At 45.7% G+C, this 19,646-nt stretch overlaps 3 protein-coding genes across 4 annotated transcripts in view; 1 reads left to right on the forward strand and 2 right to left on the reverse strand.

Moving 5' to 3' along the window:
• Positions 1-1,879: 1,879 nt before the first annotated feature.
• hadhb (hydroxyacyl-CoA dehydrogenase trifunctional multienzyme complex subunit beta) lies at positions 1,880-5,976 on the reverse strand. The gene is made up of 16 exons (XM_019891682.1): positions 5,870-5,976; positions 5,298-5,370; positions 5,090-5,131; positions 4,910-5,006; positions 4,718-4,762; positions 4,542-4,641; positions 4,368-4,455; positions 3,878-4,065; positions 3,552-3,732; positions 3,285-3,406; positions 3,126-3,205; positions 3,009-3,056; positions 2,797-2,884; positions 2,617-2,691; positions 2,368-2,532; positions 1,880-2,278 (listed from the first exon to the last, which is right to left on the reverse strand). The coding sequence occupies exons 2-16, from the start codon at positions 5,362-5,364 to the stop codon at positions 2,243-2,245; spliced, it is 1,422 nt and encodes a 473-aa protein (XP_019747241.1). The 5' UTR covers positions 5,365-5,370; positions 5,870-5,976; the 3' UTR covers positions 1,880-2,242.
• A 229-nt stretch (positions 5,977-6,205) lies between these two features.
• hadhaa (hydroxyacyl-CoA dehydrogenase trifunctional multienzyme complex subunit alpha a) lies at positions 6,206-16,029 on the forward strand. 2 transcript variants are annotated; one of them, XM_019891064.1, is made up of 21 exons: positions 6,206-6,320; positions 7,148-7,189; positions 7,345-7,415; positions 7,536-7,669; positions 7,936-8,074; positions 8,198-8,317; positions 8,504-8,606; positions 8,869-8,991; positions 9,191-9,309; positions 9,494-9,550; positions 10,000-10,109; positions 10,263-10,397; positions 10,481-10,652; positions 10,726-10,812; positions 11,132-11,271; positions 11,427-11,496; positions 11,616-11,729; positions 11,868-11,949; positions 12,192-12,306; positions 12,394-12,539; positions 15,932-16,029. In XM_019891064.1, the coding sequence occupies exons 1-21, from the start codon at positions 6,254-6,256 to the stop codon at positions 15,952-15,954; spliced, it is 2,169 nt and encodes a 722-aa protein (XP_019746623.1). In that variant the 5' UTR covers positions 6,206-6,253; the 3' UTR covers positions 15,955-16,029. The 2 variants fall into 2 exon arrangements, with proteins under 2 accessions (XP_019746623.1, XP_019746622.1); XM_019891063.1 differs by lacking the exon at positions 15,932-16,029 and adding an exon at positions 12,702-13,045 and having other exon boundaries at positions 6,207-6,320.
• gareml (GRB2 associated, regulator of MAPK1-like) overlaps positions 13,210-19,646 on the reverse strand; it is a 9,863-nt gene continuing 3,426 nt past the window's right edge. The window contains exons 3-7 of the mRNA XM_019891065.1: positions 17,532-17,662; positions 17,017-17,182; positions 15,979-16,829; positions 14,871-15,040; positions 13,210-14,657 (exon numbers count right to left, since the gene is read on the reverse strand). Coding sequence (XP_019746624.1) covers positions 14,066-14,657; positions 14,871-15,040; positions 15,979-16,829; positions 17,017-17,182; positions 17,532-17,662 — 1,910 coding nt within the window. The 3' untranslated portion in view covers positions 13,210-14,065. The remainder of the gene's footprint in view (positions 14,658-14,870; positions 15,041-15,978; positions 16,830-17,016; positions 17,183-17,531; positions 17,663-19,646) is intronic.

The following is a 19,646-nucleotide window of genomic DNA, read 5'->3' on the forward strand; positions in this document are numbered from 1 at the left end:
ATTAATCCAAGAGTGTGACGGCGACTCATCCAGGAGGGGGCAAAAGAACCTAGAACAACATTCAAAGAACTCCATACCTTGCTGGCCTCAGTTCAGGTCAGTGTTTCACTACTCGAACATGCAGACAAAAAAATGGCATCCATGGGAGAGTTCCCAAGCGAAAATCACTGCTGTCCAGAAAACTGCACTCACGTTTCATTTAAATTACTTGGGCAAATACATCAATCTAAACGTGGATGTGGGGTGGGGGGCCCATGACTCCATGACCATGTTTGTCGTGGGCCCCCAAACGACTCTACGCCCCTGCTTAAGCTTGTACCACTGTACCCTGCTTATCAAAGTATGCGCGGGCACGCCGTGTCAAGCGACACTCCAAGCGTCGCGCGCAGAGCAGGTGTGCACGCGCCTCCCCGCAACACACTTGAGCAGGTGTGCGCGTGCGCCGGAGAGGATGAGATGAAAGAGCTCAGACTCCACCCGCCGCCCCCTCCTTCCACGTCCCACTCCTCTCTGCTCGTCCCGCATCCTCCCCGCGCGCTCGCCGAGCCAGACGTGCAGATTTGTAGTGACAGCAGCGGATGCCTCCGCCAGTCATCCCCCATAAAAGGTTGTGCGTGATCAAAGGCCCGTTGAGGCAGGGAGGCGGCCCGCCATGTCGACGTGTGTCTGCGTGTCTTGGGTGTCTCGAAGGGCTGAGGCACTTTTTTTTTTTTTTGAAGCTTTAAAAACACAAAACCTCACCTGTCTCTCTCCCCGCTATTTACATTTGAGCAGCGTTTTGCCATGGCGCTAAAACATTGGTTTTATTCCCCGCGCCTGCAGCCGGTGACAGGCGCGGCTGCATAATCGACTCTCGAGTCAAGCGCGGCTTCAGCTGCAAGAATTAAATCTTTAAATACATTTTAAACGGAAGCGTCTGACTGAAGTTATGTTAACAAGGCTCCTCCAACACGAGCTGTCTGTGTGTTGAGCAGGCTCCCTGGCGGGTGAGGTAAAAAAGCGAGGAAATGTTGATATAAATGCAGCGATACGAGGTGAATTAGACAAACACTTGAGCGGGTGATGCTCAGCCCCCCCCCCACTCCTCCCCAAATATCTTCTCTATAAAGTCATACCCCCCCCCCAGTCCTCCCCAAATATCTTCTCTATAAAGTCAACTTTTTAAGTCAACTGCCATTCACGCCCTTGCATTTCCATATTCACGCTCATTAACATCAGTCATGCAGTCAAGAGGCAGACAGCAATATTCACCATCAATTAATATTGCAGTGCTGACATACCTTGATGCAGGGGCCTGCGTGAAAATACCCCCCCCACCCCCCCCAAAATAAGAAGGCAATTCTGAATTCCGATTTTGGGAGGGGGGGAAAAACACCACCCCCAAATTTTGTTTGCTGATGTGTTTCTTGTATTTGCTATAGCTTACCGCTGAATAAAACATGGCCATCATCATTAGCAGCAAAGACAAAAAATGAGAGGCAGGGCATGTGTGCTATGTATTGTAAAAAGGGAAGTGGCGTAATCCATTTTTCATTAAGAATTTACTTGATCACGTGTTCATATTCCACATGATTGATGTTATACAGTGCCGTGAAAAAGTATTTGCCCCCCCTTCCTGATTTCTGGAATCTTTGCATATTTATGACACGCAAAGATTGCAGTTCGACAAATCAATGTTAATATCGCAGAGAAAACCAAAGGAAATACAAAATTCAGTTTTTGCAGTTTTAATTTATTTTGAGACACACATGAAAAAATTGCCCCTGAACCTAATAATCATTTCCAATCCATTATATTAAATGTATGGTTACTGTTATTTGGTGTTCTAATGTATAGCTGTAAAATTTACAAAAAAAAACAAAAAAAAACGAAATGAGCATTGTGTCCTCACAACCTTTAATTTCAACATTTTATAAGAAAAAAAATACATTCTACAATGTACAAACGGCATAATTTTAGTTCTTCTGAAGGCCTTAACTTTGTCATGATACATTGGGCTCAAAGTGCTGACATGATGCGTCTCCCGTTCCCTAAAACCAAAAGGCAACATTCCTCGCCATTTCACTGCTATGCATAAACAGCCATTTTACACAATCACACCCACTTGAGATTGACTCCCATCTATTCAAGGCAAAGCGGTGCAAATCCATACACTTGGGCTCGGAAGTAAAATGCAGGCGAGTGTGTGTTGCTCTTGTGAGGAGTCTGATGCTGTTGGTTCGTGACGATAATTTACATGCTTTTACTGGGGGTACGCTTCAATCACCATGGCGTGACCCTGAAAAACAGACGTGTGTCAGGAGAAAAATGAATACAATAAAAAATAAAAAAAATTTAAAAAATGTCAAGTTTATGAAAATGACTAACCAGTCCTCCGGCAGCACACGCTGCCACAAGTCCATACTGTCCTCCTTCTTTCTGCAGTCTGTGTGCGACCGTGGTTACCAGTCTGCAACCGGTGGCACCGAAGGGATGACCCAAGGACAGAGAGCCTCCCCAGTTATTGAACTTCTCCATCGGGGGAGTACCCACCTTTCAGGAATTTCGTGGAGATTGCAGTAAGTAAATGGATAGTGACAGATTCAGACTTTTTTTTTTTTTAAAAAGTACATTTACCTTTGATTTTCTTCCCATGTACGTCTGGGCAAACCAATCAGAGTCCATAGCCTTCAGATTTGCCATAATCTGACCCTGGAAAGCACAGAGATAGGCAAAACATCAGCTGCGCTCACTTACCGCCGTACTCGGCACACAACTCTTGCGTAACCTTTTCCCAAACGGCTTGCGATAACTTACTGCAAACGCCTCGTGGAACTCAAACACATCAATGTCATTCATGGTCAAGCCAGCACGTTCTAAGGCTTTGGGTGTCGCGTACGTTGGCCTGAAAGAGTCAGATAATAGAATCGTCAACTAAAATATGGTTTTGGGAAAGGAATACTTATAAACAGAAATATATCTGAGAAAAAAAAAAAACTATCAGGGTAAGGAACCTGGGGGTGACTCACCCCAGGAGTAGCTGATCTTTGGGGTCCTGAGACACGAAGACAAAATCTCTGTCACGAGGAATAGAAAGAATCATCAATCAAGTGTTATTTGGGGTGAAATGTCAGCTGTGTAGTTACCTCAGGTAGGCTTTCGGCTTGTAGCCCATAGCCAAAGCTTTCTCTTCGGACATGATGAGCACAGCAGAGGCACCGTCAGTCTGAAAGCATGAACAAGTATAACCCAGGTTGGTAAGGGAAAACAAACAAGAGGCAAAGAAGCTGTAAATGCTGAATGACCAAAAAGGAGGAGTTGGCGGCGGTGACGGTGCCGTGAGGCTTAACAAAGGCTGGTTTCAGTTTGGCCATCTGCTCCTTGGAGGATGGACGAATGCCGTTGTCCTTGGAAACAATATCACGGCCTAAAAAGTTAATAGGCAAGTTTTTTTTTTTAGCAAACAGGATAAGTAATAAATAAATATACCACAAAGAGGTGCGGGTTCATTGCACACCGGTCTTTCATATCTACTGAGGTTTATTATAAAATACACGTGAAGAAATATTTACCTGGCACTTTAAAGGAGATGACATCCTCGAGCAAACCTGCATCCTGAGCTTTTTTGGCAAATGTGTGTGATCGCAGAGCAAAGTCATCCTGCTCCACTCTGGAAACGCCAAACGCAGCGGCCAGGCGATCAGCACTGTGCCCCATTGTTTCGGCTGTGGAGAACTCTGCAACGGCGGGCAGCTTCAGGTACGTGAAGGAAAAGGTGCGGCATTATTTATGGATGTGATTTTTGGCAATGCCACAGACATTTCATATGTTTACAACTGATCCGCATAGAACACATTTCGGTGCACCCTTACTTATTAACAATACTGTGAATACATACTTCTGGCGAGAGGTGCGCCAGACGGATGCTGCCGATCAAACTGAGCCTCTGGCCGAGGGTCTTTGCCTTGTTGAGCGACAGCATCGTCTTCCTCATCTTGCGGCTGTGACGGATAGGAACGTCCGACATGAACTCGACTCCACCTGCCACTATGGCATCACACTGCCCGGCAGCAATTAGGCCTACCGCTATTAAGAGCGGGGGAAAGAAACAGAAATCAGGCAGGCAAAACAAACTGAATCAGGTTTATTAGTTTGCTCGGAGCAAACTAAATGATTAACTTACACTGTACTGTCTAATGTCATTTTGGGTCACAGTGCAGGACCACATTTCAATCAGCAAAAATCAAATCTTGCTTGTTGTGCAAAGAAATACTAGTATTGGCACGTTGCAACTATCCTATCCAAAACATGATGACACTTGTTAAGACTTTAAGCACCCGTGGAAAAACCTGACAATGACACTGTAGGTCATAGAGGCTCTGCTTTACCTGACGTCATGGCCTGGTTGGAGGAGATGCAGGCCATGGTGACTGTGTGAGCAGGGATCCTGTCGGAGAAGCCTGCACCCAGCGCCGCCTGAGAAAACAGTGAGGCATGATGATCATCACCAATCCCGGTGCACTACTTTACATATTTTAAGTTAAAATGAGTGTTTAAAATACCTCTCTTGCAACATTGCTTGTCTTAACCTCCTGAATGACGGTTCCATAAATGATGTAGTCCACAGCATCTTTGGGCAGGCCTGTTTTGTGCAGGAGACCTCTACATAAAAAAAGAAAGGGAAAAAAATATTAGCGTGAATAAAAGGATTAGTGATGGAAAATGGACATACACTTACTGTAGAGCTGCTCTGGCCAAGTCATGGGGCATCAGGTCAGCATAGCTATAAACAAAGCAAAATCAACATTAAGCTACTGAGGTCCGTTTTCTCATTAAAACTGTCAACGTAGGTCACATTTTAATTGTTAAAATGGATAAGCTTCCCTGAAAAAGCCTGTGCAGATGAAGAGGACACTAAACAAATACGTACGTAGTTCCAGACATTAGGAAGGGGGTTCGTACTCCTTCGACTAGTACTATGTTCTTTACGCCAGGACGGGTCAGTGTCTTCTTGCTTTTTGTCTGAGCTGGAACAAAAACAACTGCAGATTAATACGCTGATAGTCATTAGCCTCATGCTTGTGTTCACGCAAACAGTGGGGGTCTGCACCTTGAGCCTGTAGCTGAGTCGTCATGCTAAGGGATCGTGCGGCTGAAACACAAAAGACATTCCGCAAAATCAGCACTTATGATTTAAATAGTTTGAATAAAAATAGGCACAGCAGCGCTTGAAATAGACCCTCCATTTGGCGGGTCACCCTCTGTGATGTACAGTTTTTGGAAGACTTAAGCAATTAGACCAGATGTTGATGGCTTACCATACTGCATAGCCCAAGAGGAGCTGACAGGGGAGCGCCGCATCGACTTCAAGAGCATGGAAGCCATAACGTTCTGCAAAACACAGTGTGATGTTCCATTGGACTGGTTCCACACCAGAACGCCTTACTACTAGGTAACAAATGAAGTTTAATCTAATCTAATCTAAAAGGTTTAAATGCCGGCACAGACAGCAAAGCAATACTATGTCGTTTAAATGACATTTAATTGACGGTCACTCAGTCAACCCACCCCTCCTCACCCCGTCTATGACCCTTCACCTAGATTTGCTAACTGGAGAGCGTCAAGACCAAAATGGGCTCAAAAGTAATTTCAAGGCTGATTGTGCATCTACCTTTGTTTAAACCGAATATCTACAAACACGCAATTGAAACATTTCGTTTTGTGTTACAGCACTGTGTTGAGCATGGGACTGTTAGCTTCCTGGCGGCGCTGCATTCTTTCATCGCCAAGTTTCCCTTAAATTTTTTCAAATTCTTTTTGGGCGATCACAGCATGCTTGAAATAGTTTGTAAAATCAGTTACTTTAATTAAAATGAGGCAACGTTTTTACCTGTACAGTACTTCAGGTGTGTATTGCTTGAACGCTTCCCTGTCAAAGGCTTAGCCGTGCACAGCACAGATGACTACAAACCCCCTTTCAGTTTCTAGGACCCAAGTTTCTATTAGCTGACCAAAAATTTGCCAGAACAAGTTAATGGTTCGAAATGACAAGATGGACCGTATATAATTTTTCAGGATTTATACTGCAAAATTAATATTTCACATACAAACTTAATATTATTTACCCTAAAATTAGTAATTATTGTTTTGACTAAGGAATATTTATAGCATGGCGATTTATTTAGCTACTCATAGTCCTAAAGTCACTTGACTCTCCAAAATCTCTTGCGCCCTCTTCAGTTCGAAAATCTTTTCTCAGTTTCCACAAGAAGACATGGCTGCTACGCTTTTTGCCAGCTCATTCTCTAGGTTTCCTACCAGAAAGTTCTTCCTCTTGCCAGGTACGTGACACAAACACACATAATAATCTACTACTTAAAATTCTGACCATCCCTGAATTTAAAGTTTCATTGAGCGAGCTGAGGTTAACCTTCGCCGAGATCAGAGCAACAATAATTAGAGATTACGCATGGTGGTGCTATAGTGGCTAAAACTCTTTTACAAACGTACCTGCACATATACGTGCACAGTTCATATTGTGTGCTTTGATTTGACGATTTATTCCCCCACAAAAAATGCTTGAAATATCACAAACAAGGTTCAAAGTGTTTTTTATGATTATTGTGAACAGCAGTGAAATATGCTTTCACCTGCACAGTGCAAAGGAATTCTTATTTTACCTTCTACTCGGATGTCAACATAATTGTAATTGCAATTAAAACAAAATACAAATCAAAACAACAGTCTACAATTAGAGGCATAAAAGAAAACGAGTTAAAGACATCTGTAGTAGTTATTGTCATGTATGGTTTGGAATATGTTTTTTTTCAGGGATGATTAATTATATCTGGAGCCAATATTAATTTGCAATAATGGGAAAAATATTGACGTCAGAAAACCAAACACAATCTTACACACACACACACACACACACACACACACACACACACACACAAAAAAACTCGAACTGTAGGCTGTGCAAGGACAAAGTGGTAGTAGACGAGAAGCACAATACACAGAGGTTTGATTTACAAGGATGTGAAAAAAATAATACAACACGGTATGATTAGAGTCCGTACTGTTAAATGTATGCATTAGTGTGGTTTACCAGTGACACAATATATGGGCAATGTAGCTTAAATTTCATAATCTGTCTCTTGTTTCATAGGCTATGCAAGACGGTGCATCTCTGTGTCCTCCTCGCTGGCAGGTAGCTATCCGGTTTTGTCCTTGCGCAAGGACATTGTTCAGAATTTGTGACTCTTATATCCTCATGGGACAGGTGTTGAAGTTGTAGATACTAACAATTCAAAACGTATAGACATATATCTGACCATCTCCTATTTTACTATTTTCTCCATCAAGCACGGACACACGTCAGCTACGAGCTCAAGGATGATGTTGCGGTTATCAGATTCAACGATCCAGCATCCAAGGTAAGTCTGTGTTTACGAATGAGACACATGGCAAAAGGATTGTGACAGCCTTCTTTTTTCCCCGACTCAGCCTTGTGGTGAGGTACTGTATATGACATGATTATTCATGTGTTTGTGCAGGTGAACACACTGTCTGTGCAGATGCAGTCTGAGCTGACAGAAGTGATGAGTGAGATCTGGTCGAACGGAGCTGTGAAAAGTGCTGTTCTTATCTCCAGCAAGCCTGGCTGCTTTATTGCTGGGGCAGACATCAAGTAAGATGCACATTTTGTACTTTCCAAACTACAAATCTCAGACACCGTGCATGTGCACTGACACTAGTGCAAATTAATGTATCTGGATTGCACATACAGTTTTTGCTTATGGGACTTTTGTAGCAGGGCCTATCGCATAAAAACAACCTTCTGTCCACTGTTATGCATTGGTTGTCTTCCTTGGATGCAAAATTGAAAAAAGAAAAATATTTTAAAGGCATTTGTCTTTACGGATTCCACAGCATTGTCCTTTGCTTTCTTCTCAGTATGATCCAGGCCTGCAAGAGTCGGGAGGAGGTTACCCGTCTCTCTCGGGAAGGTCAGAAGATGTTCGAGAGGATTGAGAAATCTCCCATCCCCATTGTTGCCGCCATCAATGGCTCCTGTTTGGGTGGAGGCCTCGAGGTGTTTGTTTGCGTGTGTATGTGTGTGTGCGCGCTCATATGTCTAAAATAGATTAGAATAAAGAATAAATTGGGAATCTATGTTTAAAGTGAACCCTCTAACCTTTTTGTGACCTCTGCGTAGTTTGCCATATCCTGCCAGTATATAATCGCTACCAAAAGTCGGAAAACAATACTGGGCACACCAGAGGTCTTGCTTGGACTGCTGCCTGGAGCGGGCGGTACCCAGAGACTACCGCAAATGGTATACAAACACACACACACTCATGTTAATCGGTCATTATGAAAGGCTCATAAGCTCTGCCGCATTGTTGTGCTAGTGGCAAATGAATTACACTCCAGTATTTTAAGGTCAAGCCTCTTAAGGGGCATTTTAGTTGACAGTACATGAAATATGTCTTTGTGTGCGTGCGTGCGTGCGTACGTGTAGGTGGGTCTGTGTGGAGCATTTGACATGATGCTGACAGGCAGGAATATCCGTGCTGATAAAGCGAAGAAAATGGGCCTAGTGCACCAGCTTGTGGACCCTCTGGGTATGTGCTCGGCATGACATTTTTTTCAACATGTACATTTTATTGCCACGCTGGAAAAATCAACAGTCATGAATGCCAAATTTCCGTCCCTCGTATTTATGAGTTGCCTTTATTCCATTCATGTCCCTGCAGCTTTCTGCATCATGTTCTTTTCCATTACAACTTACGTAATCATGCTCGTGTCAAGAGTTTGCTTTATCCAGGTACTGAAATTATACCTCCCTTTCGATGTAATGACACTGGACGGACTGTGTCCAACCAGGTCCTGGTTTGAAGCCGGCGGAGGAGAGAACGATTGAGTACTTGGAGGAAGTGGCAGTAGGCGTGGCCAAAGGCATCGCCAATAACACGGTTCCCCTTTCAAAAGAGAAAAGTGTCATGCAAAGTAAGTGATATCGCGGTCGTCCAAATCTCTCTGGAACATAACAGCGGTTTGCTTACTGTTATTCAGCCAAACTGAATCGGCTCACTGTTGAGAACGATCACCAAATTCATTGTGGGGTGGCGGCGAATGCAAAGAAACATAAATAAACTATCAATAGCGCAATGGTCCCCGTTCACATTAACTTTGTGTTGGTGTCTAGAGCTACAGGACACAGTGATGGGTCTCGGCCCTGTCAAGAAGACAATCTACAGGACTGTCAGCGAGAAGGTTCAGAAACAGACTCAAGGACTCTACCCCGCGCCTGTCAAAATCATTGAGGTAGTCAATGCAGACAGAATGTGGCAATCAGCAGTAGGATTCAAAGACAGGATTTAATGACTCCGTGTGTGTGTGTGTGTGTGTGTGTGTGTGTGTGTGTGTGTGTGTGTGTGTGTGTGTGTGTGCGCGCGTGTGTGTGCGTGCGTGCGTGCGTGCGTGTGTGTGTGACTTTACATACGAGTAGTCGATCAAGACTGGAGTGGAGCAGGGAAGAGAAGCAGGCTATCAGGCGGAAGCTGAGGTGTGTTTACTGTTTTTATTGTTTCACAAATGATATTTTTTGGGCAAAGCAATGAGGTTAGATGTGATATCGTATAGAATTAGAAATAAAGCCACTACATTTAGAGAAGAGTGGAGAAAAAAGTAAAATACTGCAGTCGGGAGAAGATGCAGTTGTGTTGTTGAAATCTATCCGAATGGTGAGATGGAAAGAGAGGAGCTGATTGCATCATGGGACGTCCCTGAGCAGTCTAGGCCCATAACAGTCAGTCCTAAATATAAATGTATCAAAAAGGCACGTCCTCTTAAATATAAATTGAGTGTCTGCTTCCCTGGGGAAAGAGAGAGAGAGAGATTCACAATGTTTCCACCGGAGAGGCGCCTGGTTTCTGAAGGAAGACCATAAAGAGCTTGAGAACCTCTTCAGAATGTATTCTGAACTCTTCTCTTCTACTTTTGGCTCTCGCACAGAACTTTGGCAAACTGGCTGTGACGTCAGAGTCCAAAGCTTTGATCGGCCTTTATCACGGTCAAGTGACTTGTAAGAAGAACCGATATGGGAACCCGGAAAGAGAAGTCAAGTAAGAGCCATCCAGCATATTTGATCCAGCTTTGCAGATTGAGCCATCAACAGCATCTGGTGGCGTTCATGAGATTTTGCAGGTGTACCCAATGACGTGTGCTCCCCGGTCGATGCTGTCCCGCTGACAATTGCCGTCTGCTCTGTCTTCCAGGACTCTTGCAATCCTGGGTGCAGGGCTAATGGGTGCGGGTATTGCTCAGGTATCCATCGACAAAGGACTCAACACCATACTGAAGGACGCCACAGTCGAAGGCATCAGCCGAGGAGAAGAACAGGTCTACAACAGGTAATATATACAAACCGTTGTACATTCCCGTCCTAATTTGCAACAAGAAAGGAAGGGGATTCACCTTGGTATGTTATCGTCAGTCTCAACACGAAGGTAAAGAAGAAGGCACTGTCCTCTTTTGAGCGCGACGCTACGCTGTCCAACCTCTCCGCCCAGTTAGACCTCACGCGCTTCTCGTCCGCCGACATGGTGATCGAGGCCGTGTTTGAGGATATCAACGTGAAACACAAAGTCCTCAAGGAGATGGAAGCAGTAAGTATATCCTGATCACACCACTCCTCAGTGTAACATTTCTCCCTGCTAGTTTTCTCACATCTGTGCACAGGTGATCCCTCCTCACTGCGTGTTTGCCTCCAACACTTCAGCACTGCCCATTAAGGATATTGCTGCTGCAAGCAAACGGCCCGAAAAGGTGAGAAGACACTTTCTGTCATAATAGACAAACACGGCATTCAAACAATTTGTGTCACATTCAATGAGACTTTTAGCATGACCCGACACATATTTTGTACCGAGGCGCTTTCAACCTTCTCAGATTGGAAGGGCACATTCTCCAAACTGTATGTTTCCATTTTTACACATGTCCAATGGTATTTACATCAGAGGCTCTTCAAAATAACCCGAGGTGTTGTTGTTCACTGTTGTATTATTTCTTAAAAATGGCTTTTTTTTGGCGAGCTGTGTGTCTGTAGTTCTGCTGCTGACACTTAATACGATGATGTGATGCGCAGGTGATTGGCATGCACTACTTCTCACCAGTGGACAAGATGCAGCTGCTGGAGATCATCACCACAGATAAAACGTCCAAGGACACGCTGGCCTCAGCTGTGAGTGTGGGCCTCAGACAGGGCAAGATCGTCATTGTTGTCGGGGTAAGAGCAGATTATCTTCTCTAAACCGAGCTGTACAATACTTGTGTTGCCACAGCGTGGGTGGGATATTCCTATAGTTGTCAACAGCATCAATAGCATTTGTAAGACTCTTGGTTTAAGTGTGTGTGTGTGTGTGTGTCTTTTCTGGAATATCGGATGGTCCTGGTTTTTACACCACTCGCTGCTTGGCTCCCATGCTGGCAGAAGCTGTCAGGGTGCTTCAGGTAATCGAAGGTTTTCCACAGATTTGGCAACCCCATCATAAACAAATGGACACAACACATTTCCTCATTGTATACTAAAACAGCCACTCAACAGTGACCTTTATTTGTGTGTACCGCAGGAGGGCGTGGATCCAAAGAAGCTTGACAACTTGACAACCAGCTTTGGTTTTCCAGTCGGCGCGGCGACGCTTGCTGATGAAGTTGGTATTGACGTGGCAGCTCATGTGGCTGAGGTACCTTCATCCGTATGAGATGTTTAATGCCAGAGTTGTGTCATTTGAACGCCGTGCTCTCAGGGAAGTCCACGCTCAGAAAAGAGTTGGTATGATACCTCCTCTCGGGAATGATGTACTGGATGTATTTGATTGTAGGATCTTGGCAAAGCTTTTGGCTCTCGCTTTGGAGGTGGAAATGTGGAGGTTCTGAAGACCATGGTAGAGAAAGGCTTCAAAGGTGACCTTTTCATCTGTCCGTTTTCCCGCCCTAATCCTCAGTAGGGACATTGCTCAGAATATTACAAATGTTTCCCCACAAATACTTGATTCTCTAAATTTTGCTCGCATTTTTCAATACAGTGTGGCTCTCCGTCCTACTTTAATGCAATACCAATGAGAAAGAGGCTTTAAAAAGCGCAATGAGAACATGACAATGCTTTATCGCTGTCTTTTTGTGTGCTCACAGTGTTTTTATTTTAGGTCGTAAGTCGGGAAAGGGCTGTTTCATCTATGGCAAAGGAAAAAAAGACAAGAGCGTGAATTCCGATGCTGAAGCAATTCTCAAAAGATACAAACTCAGTGCCCCTCCCTCCGTGTAAGGCTGTGGTTTGCGTTTGCTATGTCGTCGCGCCTCTCAGTTTAAGGTCTCCAAAAGTCACCTTGTTTGTTTTGTTTGTTGCAGTTCTTCGGACTCTGACATCCAGTACCGGCTCGTGTCTCGCTTTGTGAACGAGGCCGTGTTGTGTCTTCAGGAAGGAATCCTGACAAATCCAGTAGAGGGAGACATCGGGGCTGTGTTTGGACTTGGCTTTCCTCCCTGCCTGGGTGGTAAGTTGCACAAACAGATTCACGTCATTATCCAAAGAAATGAGTTTCAACCGGGGGGTTAGGAGCATCCCCTCTCACTCAGTCTACAATTGACCGGTGTGCTTGTATTGAACCACTTAAAATCAATACTGATGGCTCATCTTTGCTGCGGTGTGCATTAAGGTCCGTTCAGGTTTGTGGACTCACTTGGCGCAGAGCGTCTAGTCAGCACCATGAAGCGTTTTGAGGAAGTGTACGGAAACCAGTTCACACCGTGCCAGCTCTTACTTGACCACGCTAAAGACTCGAGCAAGAAGTTCCATAATTGATCCCACCATCCTTGGTCATAAATGTGGGTCAGTTTTAATAAGCATCTCTTGGACTGAATCTATTCTCTAATCATGATAATTGATGTAATCGTGTAGAAGTTTGTACATTTGACCGGACTGTAGTTGCAGCTTGAGAATGTTCAAGTAACAAAGACAGGTGCTGAATTAAAAAAACTTGGGCTCTTTTTTGGTCTTGAAGTATTTGTATTCTCTCTATTCCAAATGAAACTGAACCGTGACTAACGCAATTATATAAGAGAGAATTTACTTGAAGCAGGTGCATAAAATTCCCCCACAATTATCAGTAATCATAAAATAACACCTATTCAAAGTGTGTTCAAAATGAAATCTGAACGTGGACATGCATTGTAACCAAGCATGATTTAATTCATTGTTTGCATGACTACATGAAGCGTTTCAAATTAATCTGAGGTACATTTTAGAAACTCTATTTTTGAGGCAGTGAACATTCACACACGACTACAAACAGAACAACAGTGTGTGTTATCCAAAGAGGGAATGTTAAAAAAAAAATTAAAAAAAAAAACCTACAGTGCCCCCCCCCCCAGAAAAAAATGCCGCCCATCAGAGAATACTGCAAATGTATTGATTTTATGAATTGTAGATGGCTTCTAATTATCTTTCAATAGATGGGCACAAAACCTCGAAGCTATTTTGAAGGATTCTAATTGTCTGAAAAAGGAGGCTGTAAATTACTTTTGGCCACTTGAATGGCGTCAAGATCCTCTACTGTGGGTCAAGATAACTTCATTTGTTACCAGCATTGTGTATGGAAGGATCCAATATGCCATGTAACTTTTCACACATTCTTTATGCACTGCCCGCATGTGTGTCTACGTCTTTTGGCATCTTCTGACATTGTGCATATTTGACCGTATGTCATTGCTATTTGTTAGTAAACCAGTTCCAATAAGGGATTCAGGAACGGGTCTGCATGCCACAGCCAATGATGTGTCTGCTGCAGAGTTGGTAGGAGAGGTTTCATTCAAGTCTCACTTGGTCATAGTAGAAGGCACATTAACGATGGCTAAGAAGGCACATTCTCACCCCGCTTGCACCAAGTCGTATAGTTTGGTTCAGGTTGATATGCGATTTCTATGTTTTTATTGTGGAGGGTTATTCGTACCTAACTGATACCATATGATGTCACACTTGTTGCAGTGATTTGGATTGGTCGACAGGGAATTGGTGCGGGTGTTAGATCTTGGGCCTCCACCCTTGTATGAATTGGGTGATCTTCGTGACGTGGAGTCGGCTCAGGTGAAAGTCATGTGACAGGATGTCCTCAGTCAGTTGAACTAAGAGGCTCCCGTCGATTCGCTCCCTCTGGAATATGGCCACCGCGGCCTCCGACAGGCCGATGAAGCGCAGACAGGCCGACACTTCCTCCAATGACAGCGCGGACAAGTCGGCTGGGGGGCGCCAGGTCGAGTCAGCGGGCGCGGCCGAGCCTTCGGTCGCGCCTGCACTTGTCCCGCCTCCCTCCGCGCCTCTGGAAGATTCCGGACTGTCCGCCAGCTCAGGCGACGGGCAAGGCGACTGGCGGTTGAAAGGGTTCAAAGCACCGAAAGGCGCAAAGCGACTTTGCGGCGGCGGAGGTCTCAGTCGAGGCCCGGCGCCGAAGCAGTCCATCCACGGCTCGGCCCAGGTGGCCTGTGCCGTCTGAGGGTTGGTTGCATTGTCAGTGGGGATGGTCGAGACTGGCTCCGGATTGGTGGGGTTGGGCGCGGGACAGTCGGTCCAGGAACAAGGGTAACAGTACAGGGAAGTATCTGGAGAGGGCGAGCAGCTGCAACCCAACAGAGAAAACTCACATAAGCGCCGGACGTCAGTCAGCATGAATCAAAGAACTGATTCCATAAAAGACTTTAATTGGAGGTAGTTTTCCAAGGACTTTCCCCATGACATACTTTAGGAATAAACAGAACTGATGATGATGATGATGATTTGTTCCCACTGATTGAAACGCTCTCCAGTAATTCCAAAAGGAAGGTGACTGTACCTGTCCTGCAGTCCTGAGGAGTAGAAGGAAAGATGAGGTCTGGAGCAAGTGGAGGCCTTGGTGAAGCGAGGGGGGACAGGAGGGCTGGGAGCCGAGCTGGAGATGGAGCCCACTTTAGAGCCACGAGGAGGGACTGGAGGAGCAATCAAGTAGCGACACTCCTCTCTCACCTACACACACATACACGCGCAGAGAAATGAGAACCACAGCAGGCGCAGTATGTGTGTGTGTGTGCGTGTGCGTGTGTGTGTGTGTGTGTGTGTGTGTGTGTGTGTGTGTGAGTGAGTGAGTGAGTGAGTGAGTGAGTGAGTGAGTGAGTGAGTGAGTGAGAGTGTACTGTTGCCTTGTGTTCTGGTTGGTAAATGTCAAACTTGTGTGACCTTTACACTTTCGACAAAATTCTTAACTATGCTCGATCCACACACACGTCTGCACGCAAAGCTTGGCAGACTAAATTTCAGGCAATGAGTAACACAGTGTGAGTCAGGCTATAATACAGATGGCGGCTCCCACACGACATTTACAATTCTGTTGTCAGGGGCCATGATTGAAAGTGGGCAATTGAAATCAAAGAATACAAGTCTTATGTGGATAAACAAAAGGGGGTCACTGTGCTCGAGTTAACTAGCAAACGACATCTTACCTTAATCAAAGTATCATAGCAAACATGTCTTCCGTTTTTGGCTTTATCAATTCGTATCCTGCATTATTTTGATATTGCCGTTTACTTTATTGCATAATACTTAGTGACCCTTTACCTTTTTTTAAAATCTTTCACGAGACATATATTAATTAAAACTAATACTAAAACTAATAAAAATGGCACTAAACCGAAGCATTTCCCCAAAAATAAAAACTAACAAATCAAAAAGGCAAAACGAAATAAAAAGGAACTGTAATGAAACTCTTCTAACCCTGGCGTGCATCGAGAAATAACACTGCATTCGTTTTTAAAACATTGATGTGTTTTGCGCGTACGGCAAGCTGTCCGGGAGTGTTTTATTTGTGTAAGTGAGGTTTAAAATCGCTAATAATTCATGAGCGGCATCCTCACTCTTAAGAAGCGGATGCTGCTTCAAACTGAAGCACGTGTTGAGGAGGAACTCACAGCATCAGATTTTGGCGGTACTGGCGGTGGAGCGGTCACTGTTGTCACCACGGTGCCCAGAGACCCATCCATTGAGGAGGAGGAATGGAAGGAAATGAGGTTTGGTTCCTTTCCAAGGCCGTCCGCATTCTGACTGGTCCAAAGTTCCTCGTAAGGTATCTCCTCAGCGGTCCTCATTTCAGCCTCGGTCCACTCAGGGGTCACATACTCTCTCTTCTCACCTGGTCCCTCCCCAAGCCGGACCCCAAGAGAGTCCCCGCAGCGCTCCGATAGGCTGTCCGAGACCCCGCCCCCGTAGCTGCACATTGACAGCCGTTGCAGGGCCGGCGCCAACGAGTCCTGCGCCGACACACACGTGCGCGAGCGTCGCGGGCTCACGCACTCCTCCGTCATACACTCCAACTCGGGACGGGTTTCCCTCACAGCTCGAGAGTAGGCGTCGGGGTCGAAGGCGTAGCGCAAAAGCAGGCTCTCCACGGCCGCCGCGTGCGCGGAGGCGTCGGCCACGTTGAACCGGGGCATGCAGCGTAGCAGCAGGAAGTGGGAGGGCGACACTTCCTGTCGGCGAAGGACCATACAGAGCACCACCGTCTTGCTGACGATGTTGAGCAGCTTGAAGCGGTGGCCTTCTCGTACCGCGTGGCGGTCGTAGGGGTTTTGCGGCGGCCGCGATGGCACGGACACGTTGACGGGGAGGCGCACCCGCTCGATGATGCTGCGCACCGTGTGCTCTCCGCCCAGCATGCCTTGCTCCAAAGGGGAGCGTGTGCAAAAGCGTCCGCGGCAGGCAAAAGGCAAGCTGAGGCTCTGATTGGTGCGATGGTTCATACACACCAGGCAGGGAGTTTTACCTATCCGCAAAGAAAAGATAACTCAGTCGATGGCAATCTGCAATTTAACTGGGGTATGTGCACGCGTGCCAATAATTGCCCCGTGTGTCGCCGTTTTGGGCAGGTACGCTGAAGTCGAAGTCAATGGAACGGAACGTTCTTCGATAACACCAGTGGTGACTGAATGCTTCGGTGCGTCCCTTCTTACTTCGGGGAGTCTTTCCCAGGCGCCTCAACAGTGCGCTCAGCCCCGTCTTTTCCTTGGTTGGCGTGGCGCATAGAAGCTCGGCCTTCCCCATGAGCGACAGCTCATCTCCAGCCTGCAGAGTGAAGCTGTAGGGCTCGCTGTCCTCGCTGAACTCCCCCGAAACCACCTGCGCAAATGCACACGTGCATGACATAAAGGCCATCAAAAGAATGTAAGCAGCCTTCCGTACATACAGTCACCGGCCCGATCGGAATTTTTGTCTGCAATCGTTTCTCCTTTGACACTTGTCAGTGAATAACTGTAGGGATGGACCTGGCATATTCCGAGGGTGGATGGTTCGAATTTGGTTGCGATCCTGTTCACAATTATTCACTTGGGCAGAGGTCCGCGCTCGACTGAACGCCATTCTAGTCTAGTTGTGCGTGCATAGCAAATGTTTTGGTCAGTGAGTGCCCATAATGTCGAAAGTGTAGTTAAGTCTGCGCATTCCTCAAGAGGGGCAACGAGGCATGAACCTTGATGCTGAAAGTGATTGTTTCCATGACAAAGACTCGGTCGGGGAACACTCCGGCGACCTCCTCCACGCTGGAGAAATACTGGACGGGATCCCTGATGTCTCTGTCTTCATCCAACAATTTGAACTTTCCTGCGGAGAAACAAGAGCGACATAGAGAGTAAAAGAAGGGTCGGGGCCATTTCCACGCCGCTATTATTGACGAACAAGATTGAGGAGATCAAGGGTACAAAAGAGTCGATTGGAAACGAAGGTAAGAAGTGTTTTTGTGTTCCTTTTGATTGCCAGCATTCTTCTTCGGCTTACAAAAACACATCTGCTGCGCACACAGTTCCGGATGACAGGAGCACAAAGACACCTCGGTGACCTCTGACCTGGCACCGGCTCTCGAGCCAATCAACAGTCGACGGGGTCGTCATGGCAACCGGCAAAGGACCCCCATTCTCACGCTGAGCAGAGACACATCACCATGGAGACACCTACACACTCACGCACACACAACCCGCTGCCTTTTCTTTCACTTCCTCGTCCCCTCCTTCGCCCGTAAATCTTTCCCACTCGGTGATGGGAAGCAGGCAGCGTTGCAGACTAGTAACGCTGTTTGTTTTTGTTTGATGGGTGCTCCTTTTTGAGTTCAATTCAATTGGCCCCAAGTGACCCCTAAAGAACAGTTTAAGATGCTATTGCGGTCTGACTCGTTCAAGGACAGGTTAATCCGAATGCTGGGTGGATGTTCTCTTGAATCCCGAGAACCCCCAAAGGTCCCTGTATTTCTTGCCTATGAGAGGGAGGGAGAGAGATTTATTTTTTTGTCTGAAAGCCAGCGCAGAATACCAAACTCCAGCATCTTATTTGCCAGTAAGTCCCTCCTTCATTCTTCCCTGCATTCACCCCCACAATCTCCAGCCAAACAGCTCCCGGGATAAGACAAGACAGAACAATACCGGCAAATGTTGCATCCCAACACCCCCTCGCTCACTGGATGACAGCGAATGAACTGGACATGGGTTCGATGTGACAACAGGGAATTCCACAAGTCCAGAACATGTTAAAAATAGGATGACTGGCTGGAAATGAAGGCGCAAATGAAAGCCAAAAGATTTGACTACGATGCATGTAAGTCCCTTACAAATACTGGCCCTTTATACATATTCTAAATCAGGGGCGCCCAACTAATCGATCGTGATCAACCGGTTGGGCACGGACTGGTCCCAAGTTGATCGCACAGGGTGGAGTGAAAAATGAAGAAAAAATAATATATATACAGTATTTTTGTTTCTATGTGCGTGTTAATAATATGACATCTTTTTGTGTAAGTGTACACTGCACCCTAAGCATTGATCCGTTTTTCAATCAGAGCTATTGTGATATGTCTTCTTTTTAATCATTCAAATTTTGTTTCATGTGCAATTCACCGATGGCACTGGCAAAGGATGGGAATGACCTACGATCATGATGTTCCTGCAGAAAGTGTGTCCTGTGACTCCTCGTCAGGTCCCTACTAAGGTAGGCATTGATTTCCTTTTCTCAAACTCTTGTATTTTTCTGTTTCGTTCATGTTGGGGGCCCGTTGTGGCTGTTGCTCATCAATGGCTTGCGTGCGTGCGTGCGTGCCGATACATCCCGCAAATCCATATTTTCAGCCGTAAAAGCATTCGGACTGGCTGTCAGGCGGCACTGAGGCCCATTCATGGCATGGGGATCATTCAGCTTTTCTGTCCTCTCCAGCTCAGTCATCACTTGAGAAGGAGGCAAGAGAGAGCGGGCAAAAGAGAGCGAGAGGAGCATCCTGTTGTGTATCCCCCAGAGGGGGGGAAACCTATATTGCTCTCCTCCTAAGCATATTTGGACTTCCTGGATGAAGTCATCACACAGACATTAGCTCATCACTGCCAGTGGCTTGTGATTCAGCCCAGCAATTACCTGCCATATTTGGAAGTGAGTCAAAAATTAATCATGCGGCTACATTCATGTTTGAAGCGCATTTTGCTTCCAATAATCATAAATTTATGACAAAATAATATTAAGTATGCGGATGAAGACATGCAGCGTAAGTAGCAAGACCGAACATGAAAATGCTGTACAAGTAAACTCTCAATTTTTATATATATATATA

Source organism: Hippocampus comes, unplaced genomic scaffold (genome assembly GCF_001891065.2).
Source record: "Hippocampus comes isolate QL1 unplaced genomic scaffold, H_comes_QL1_v1.1 scaffold174, whole genome shotgun sequence".
NCBI classification, from domain to species: Eukaryota; Metazoa; Chordata; class Actinopteri; order Syngnathiformes; family Syngnathidae; genus Hippocampus; species Hippocampus comes.

Excerpts from the sequence above, each read along its gene's own strand:
- hadhb (XM_019891682.1), bottom strand. The coding sequence starts at position 5,364 with ATGGCTTCCATGCTCTTGAAGTCGATGCGGCGCTCCCCTGTCAGCTCC. Across the intron at positions 5,132-5,297 it reads CTCTTGGGCTATGCAGTATG|CCGCACGATCCCTTAGCATG; the intron begins GTAAGCCATCAA and ends TTTGTGTTTCAG. Across the intron at positions 5,007-5,089 it reads GACTCAGCTACAGGCTCAAG|CTCAGACAAAAAGCAAGAAG; the intron begins GTGCAGACCCCC and ends TTTTTGTTCCAG.
- hadhaa (XM_019891063.1), top strand. The coding sequence starts at position 6,254 with ATGGCTGCTACGCTTTTTGCCAGCTCATTCTCTAGGTTTCCTACCAGA. Across the intron at positions 7,190-7,344 it reads TGTGTCCTCCTCGCTGGCAG|CACGGACACACGTCAGCTAC; the intron begins GTAGCTATCCGG and ends TTCTCCATCAAG. Across the intron at positions 8,318-8,503 it reads CCCAGAGACTACCGCAAATG|GTGGGTCTGTGTGGAGCATT; the intron begins GTATACAAACAC and ends GCGTACGTGTAG.